A 6,104-nucleotide genomic window follows, 5' to 3' on the forward strand; every position below is an offset into this window, starting at 1 on the left:
GCTTAGTGGACACAGACAACACCAAGCTAATCCTACTGCGTTCGGCACACACTGAGACGTCCTCTTCACAAGGCCAGTCAGAGCTTAACCAGTGAGACACATCTCAAGAAGACATGAGTGAGTTACAGCACCACACTGCACCATGTCTCTCTTACCTTCTCTCTCTCACACACACACATACATACACACAGTAGTGCCTCTCTGTGGTCATCCAGGTGTGCTGCAAGCTACCTCACCTGTATTTGAACATACTGTGTACTGTATATGACCGCAGGCTGTGCAAGAGTTTATATTGATTGCACACATCTCACACAAGCTCTAGCCTGAATCTCTCAGTCAAACACTATCTATCTATGTGAAGCTCTTGTGGCAAGCTCTGTCACCACTCATCTGGCCTGTACACTGCAAATACACTTCTGCATTAAAGCACAGTACAGTATATTAATTCAAACCGATGTGCACATTCTTATGCAAGTCTTTTTATTGCGCTGTGCTTGTTCAGTATCTGTTCAGCATATTCTGAGGACAGTCCTGTTGGAGAAGTGGCTCATTTTCTGAAACGTGTTATTGTATTATGCATTTACAATTCAAGAAAGTGCAACAGTTGCAGAGTAGGAAACCACAAGGGGAAGTAGTCAGAGATATCGAGACTGGGGCGCATCCACACCAAAGCGGAATGCATGAATTTTCAATTCTTCATTTAGTCTACTGTAAAACTGTCACTTAGATGAAACGATGATGGACACGCACTGATGCAGGCTATCCATCCATATTCCATCTTTAGTCACACAGGTGTAGGCTCCCATGATGGGTGACTCATTATTTCTGATGAAAGGTGATGGATTAGTTTACTACATTTCAATTTTAGAAATGAGTTTAGTCAGGGCTGATATTGGTCTATCATAACAGCAGAGTAATCTGCTGTAATTATCATTAATGACTCGTAATTAAACAGCGTCGGGACGTCGCAGAGGGACGTGAGCACAATTAATAACCGCGTCAGAGCCAACATGTCCTGTCTCCACCACAGCAACACAGCTACACCCTCTCCTCCATCAGTTTCTCTCCTATGCTGCCTTCAGGTGCTATTGGAAATGCCTACTCTAGTCGAAAGGACGCAAATGACGTCCCAGAGCAGCAGCTGATCAGTTCTGTCTTAGTTCGGTTCCACTGGATTATGCATCACACTTGGATGGGGTTGAACTATATGAGGGACACACCTGAACCTCATTACCTCTAAATATTGCTGAATCATCATATTTCCTATTCATATTCAGCAAGGTGATGATCTTGTTTGTAAATCCACTTTTTATCATATCCAAACTGCTGAGATGACATTTAAGAGGCAGTGAGCCCTCTGTATTGTGAATTGTCCAACCCTGCACATGGGTTGGGCAATTCACATCCCATCATAGGTTTTATGGCTCCGCAGATTGACACTTGGCGATGATAACATGCCTACAGGCATGGCAATGTGCCCAAAAAGGCAAGGAAGACGAAGACTGAAAGCTTGTAGACATGGATACAAGAAATGCACAAAATAAAATGGGCTCTGCAAATGTTTTCGGAGGAAGGACAAGTTCTAAATATGTGTGTTATACCTCGTTTTGCTAAGAAACACAAAATGTGAACGGGACTTCAGTTTGTTTACAAGAAACGTCCACAGTGCGTCTGTAAGCGTCGGGTGGTGTTTTTTCCCGGAAGCACGTGAAGGCAGCAGTGCCTCTGTACTGTGCGGGAGACGCTTGCGGCAGCAGCGCAGCGTCAGAAAACAAAGTGTAGGATGAGAGCAACTGAATCTCTCCACACAGAGTGACTGATCATGGCCAGTCGGTGGCGAGACGGTCATCGCGGCCGTTCGGGAGACTCCGCCGGTGGCCTGAAAACGGGACGAATGCCTCGCCAACAAGAACCGTCCGGTGAGACCGAGGACGCGGCGGAGTCGCTGCGGGAGCTGCCGCGATGGATGCGGCTTTACTTCTACGGGATGCACGGTGTGACTCTGGATGTCCTGCTCTCCTCGTTGCAGGGGGTTTTGAATTATCGGGACCCGAAGCTGGTGGGCTTTTCCTCTCCGTATCTGTGCATTATGCATTCACTGACCCACTTTGCGCTGGAGAAGATCTACTCACAGAAGAGGTGCTTCCGAGGTCGGCCTGTGGTGTTTCATCTTGTTTTTTACCCGTCCGTCTACATCGGGCTGCAGATCTTGATCGGGAACATCAACACTTTGACCGAGCAGGTGAGGGTGGTATCTGGCACGCAGCTGGCAGTGCACTACGTCCTGGCTCTCTATTTTGCCCAGGTGTTTCACAGAGGGCTGTCCCGGCTGCAGTATCTCCCCTCCTGTCCCGTAGACCCCCCGCGGAAACCCGGCCCGGGGGACAGCGGTCATGATCGGGGGCCTCCTCACGGTCTCCCCGGCCTGGTGCGCTTCTTGTTCTTCGGGATGCACGGCTTTCTGGACGAGGTGCTCTTCACCTCCTTTTTCAACCTCGTGGAGAAGTCTGACCGGACCCTGAGCGGCCACACGTCCCTGTGGTCCTTCCTGATGTACGGCAGCTGCAGCTTCGTGGTGGAAAAGCTCTACCTTCACCTGCACTTCAGCAGAGGCTGGGGGACGTGCCGGCGGCTCCCCATCTACATCTGCTTCATCTACACCTGGGAGTTCTCCTGGGGTCTGGTCCTCAGGCAGTTCGACGCCTGCTCCTGGGACTACTCTCATTATCCTCACAACTTCATGGGACTCATCACCCTGCTGTACTTGCCGGGCTGGCTCTGCCTCAGTCTGTATCAGGACGTGCTGTCCAACGTCCTGCTGAGAATCAAGTGCACCAAAGATGTGAGCGGTTTGAGTGGGGAGAATGGAGAGGCCAATGGACAGCTGGAGTCAAAGAAAAAACTGCTCTAGTTTCTTTTTTTGAGGTTTTAACTTCTGAAGGGAAAGTCTGACTCACATGAGAAGAAACACACAGGTGGTGTTTTATTCTAAAAAGAAATAAAAGTTGATATTCGGCACTACGTTCAAGGTAAAATTGTGTCATGTGGGACCATCATTTGTTACCAGTATGCAGATGAGACAGTTTCCAGCTCATATTTCTGGGTCCAGTAACAACAACAAAAACACAACCAAGGACCCTGAACTGTTTACCTGACCTGTTTCAAGTCAGTGAACCTACTGCCGTTTTTATCTATCTGGTATGAAATACAGGTGTGTTTTACAAGTCGTCACAGCTTTGGACGTGTGAATATATTCTGTGTTTTTAATGGCTGCAGTGGCAGACGTGCCACCTTATACATTACATGCAATTGTGGCAGATCTTTGAGTTGGATCGACTGTGTCCCTTACAACCCTGACTCCAAAAAAGTTGGGACGCTGTGCAAAACATTGACAGAATGTGATAACTAGCGAATCCTTTTTGATATATGTTCAATTTAAAACAAGGCAAAGACAATATATTTAATGTTTGACCTCATCATCTTCATTGATTTTTGTAAATATCTGCTTATTCTGAATTTGATGCCTGCAGCACATTTCAAACAAGTTGGGACAGGAGCAGCAGAAGACTGGTGAAGTTGTGGAATGCTCCAAAAACACCTGTTTGGAACATTCCACAGGCAAACAGGTTGATTGGTAACAGGTGATATATCATGATTGGCTATGAAAGGGGCGTCCTGGAAAGGCTCAGTCGTTAACAAGCGAGGATGGAGCAAGGTTCACCGCTTTGTGAGCACATGATTTCGAAGGATAAGACTTCATGGACTCAGGAACACTTCGTAAACACAGTTCATTTACAAATGACTGCATTCTGTTCTTATCTACCTTTTACGCAGCGTCCCGACTTTGTTTGGAATCAGGGTTGGACATATCGGCATGCTTTAACCGTAGCTCATATCTGCATGCTGCAACATACAAATAAAATAACACCTGGAAGGTTTTATTTGAAAAGGTTCAGGTTTTGTTCACTAAAATCCTCATATTGCCCTCTAATATTCAAAAGTCAGTATTTTCAAGGCAAAGAAGACATAGAAACATCTGTTCAGAGGACCATTGTTCCATCCAAATGTTCATCTCTCTTAATGTTTTCAGTTTTCAATTTACATTTTGGAACTCAGCTTGTTAATATAACCCAAAGGAGCAACTATTACAGTAGAGCTTAACCCAGTAATACATGTAGCAAGAAAACCTGTAGCTGAACGGACACGAGGGTGTGATTTTGCTGTGAATTGTTCATGAACCTAACGTTACTTTGCTGGAGTGCCTTCCTGTGCAACCAGAGTCAACCAGACTCAAGCGAACGAGGCCCGGTGTCCACAGGGCTCCTCTTTTTACACGTGAAGTGCTGTGGTGTTTCACGATCGAGCACTATTGTACAAATGTTTCAGCACTAAGGACGGCTGCGGTCTGCAAGGCTGCATTTGTTCCAGTATCAGAGCAACACGGCTTCAAACTTCACATTTTCTATATCCAACACAAACAGCATAGGCTTGCAGGTTAATTTTTGAAGTATTTGACGACTTAGAACATTTATCTAAGTCAGGTACAATGTGCTTTCATTTTGTGTGACTGCTAAGATTTATATGAAATGTTTATAATTATTATGGTTGAGCAGTCACCACTGAACGTCCTGTTCAAGTCTGTTTTTCCTTTACCTAATTTCATAAAACTTTGCTAAACCCTGTGCAAAAAGTAGTCTAATTCCTAATTCTCTAAAGCACTTTTACTGAGCATGTTTACTCTAAAGTGATGAACATTTCATGCAAAATGACAGGCAGCCCAGAGCTGACAGAGAGCATATTTATTTTAGATCCATTAATCAACATAATCCAGTTTTAGTGAAATATTCCCTACATAAATATTTACTGTGTAGAGCATGTTCTGCTTTAGAGTGGCCTCATGCCTTTTTGACAAGCTAATCCAAGTACCTTTGCACTGTGACTAAAGAAAAGGTGGTGAATCTGAGCAAACTTGTCCACACAAGTCAGTTTGTTGGGTTACTAAACATCTTTTGGAGTCAGTCCACTCATTCATGAAGCTGCACTTTCATCAATTCTTCATCATTGGGAAAGATTTTTTTTTTCTCATAACAAGTCTGAATTGAGATCATTTGTATTCACTTAGTGAATGAAGGAACGAGTAGTATTTTCTGATTGTTTCGATAAGCTTGTGATTCGCTGGATGCAAAGCTGGAGTGAATCGAAAATCCGATCTGCTGGATTTGAGTCTGTGGTGATGGTTCAGTGATGATCGTAACATATTTCAATGCAATGCAAAAGTAATGATTAAATTGTTGCATGTTGTCAAATATTTTCGCATAATTCACCAGATTTTCCTCTTGTCTGAAAGTGATTCACAGAGGAATCAAGCTGCGTCTTGTCTGCTCATATCTCGAAGGATAACTGGCACAAATTTTACATTTTATAATCTGCTTTCAACAGAAAGAGGCGTCAAAACCTGTCAAATTATATCAGAACTGATACGGCTACTGAGCACTGAGCCCGAGCTGTGGCTACTGTGTTTTGGGTTTTTTCGTTCAACTTGGCAGCTATACTGAGGTTCTTAATCGCTTGCCTTCACTGAATCAAAGCCACATGAGCGAAGGACTTTGTACATCGTTAACATTTTCCATGGCCGAAAACTGTATTTTAATCAGACTTTTACTTTGTGCCGTGGTGTTCGCCTATTTAAAAAAATAATAAAATAAAAGGACCAACTCTTTTTGAAAGGAAATGAGAGGTTGGAATACAATGCAAATTAAAGTCAAAAACGGTGATTGACTTGCAATGGCATGTACTGTACGACTCCCAATTTTAATTAAATCTGAGGATTTCCTGTGGCACGACTGGCGTCTCTTCATTTCTTTACCTAAATTTTGTGAAACACCACTTACATTATTCAGCAGAGTTCTGAGCAGTTATGTTTCATCAGTTCAAATATTACTTGCTCTCCTCATAAACTAGACCCGGAGTATCCAGGTAAAAGCTATGAGCACTTGTTTATTTGACCTTTTCAGTTGTAAGTGAAGTGTAAAGCGAAGGAGAAGGCAAGCAAGCCTTGCAAAAGAGACTGTGCGGCACAGAGGAAGGTTTTTTCTTTGTTATTT

General features: G+C 44.0%; 1 protein-coding gene across 1 annotated transcript; it reads left to right on the plus strand.

Annotated features, from left to right (window-relative positions):
- The first annotated feature begins 1,713 nt into the window (after positions 1–1,713).
- Positions 1,714–5,843, plus strand: tmem229a (transmembrane protein 229A). The gene is made up of 2 exons (XM_076722828.1): positions 1,714–4,053; positions 4,091–5,843. Exon 1 carries the CDS (start codon positions 1,823–1,825, stop codon positions 2,909–2,911), a length of 1,089 nt encoding a protein of 362 aa, XP_076578943.1. The 5' UTR covers positions 1,714–1,822; the 3' UTR covers positions 2,912–4,053; positions 4,091–5,843.
- The last annotated feature ends 261 nt before the right edge of the window (positions 5,844–6,104 follow it).

This window comes from Chaetodon auriga, chromosome 22, assembly GCF_051107435.1.
Source record: "Chaetodon auriga isolate fChaAug3 chromosome 22, fChaAug3.hap1, whole genome shotgun sequence".
Lineage (NCBI taxonomy): Eukaryota > Metazoa > Chordata > Actinopteri > Chaetodontiformes > Chaetodontidae > Chaetodon > Chaetodon auriga.

Excerpts from the sequence above, each read along its gene's own strand:
- tmem229a (XM_076722828.1), top strand. The coding sequence starts at position 1,823 with ATGGCCAGTCGGTGGCGAGACGGTCATCGCGGCCGTTCGGGAGACTCC.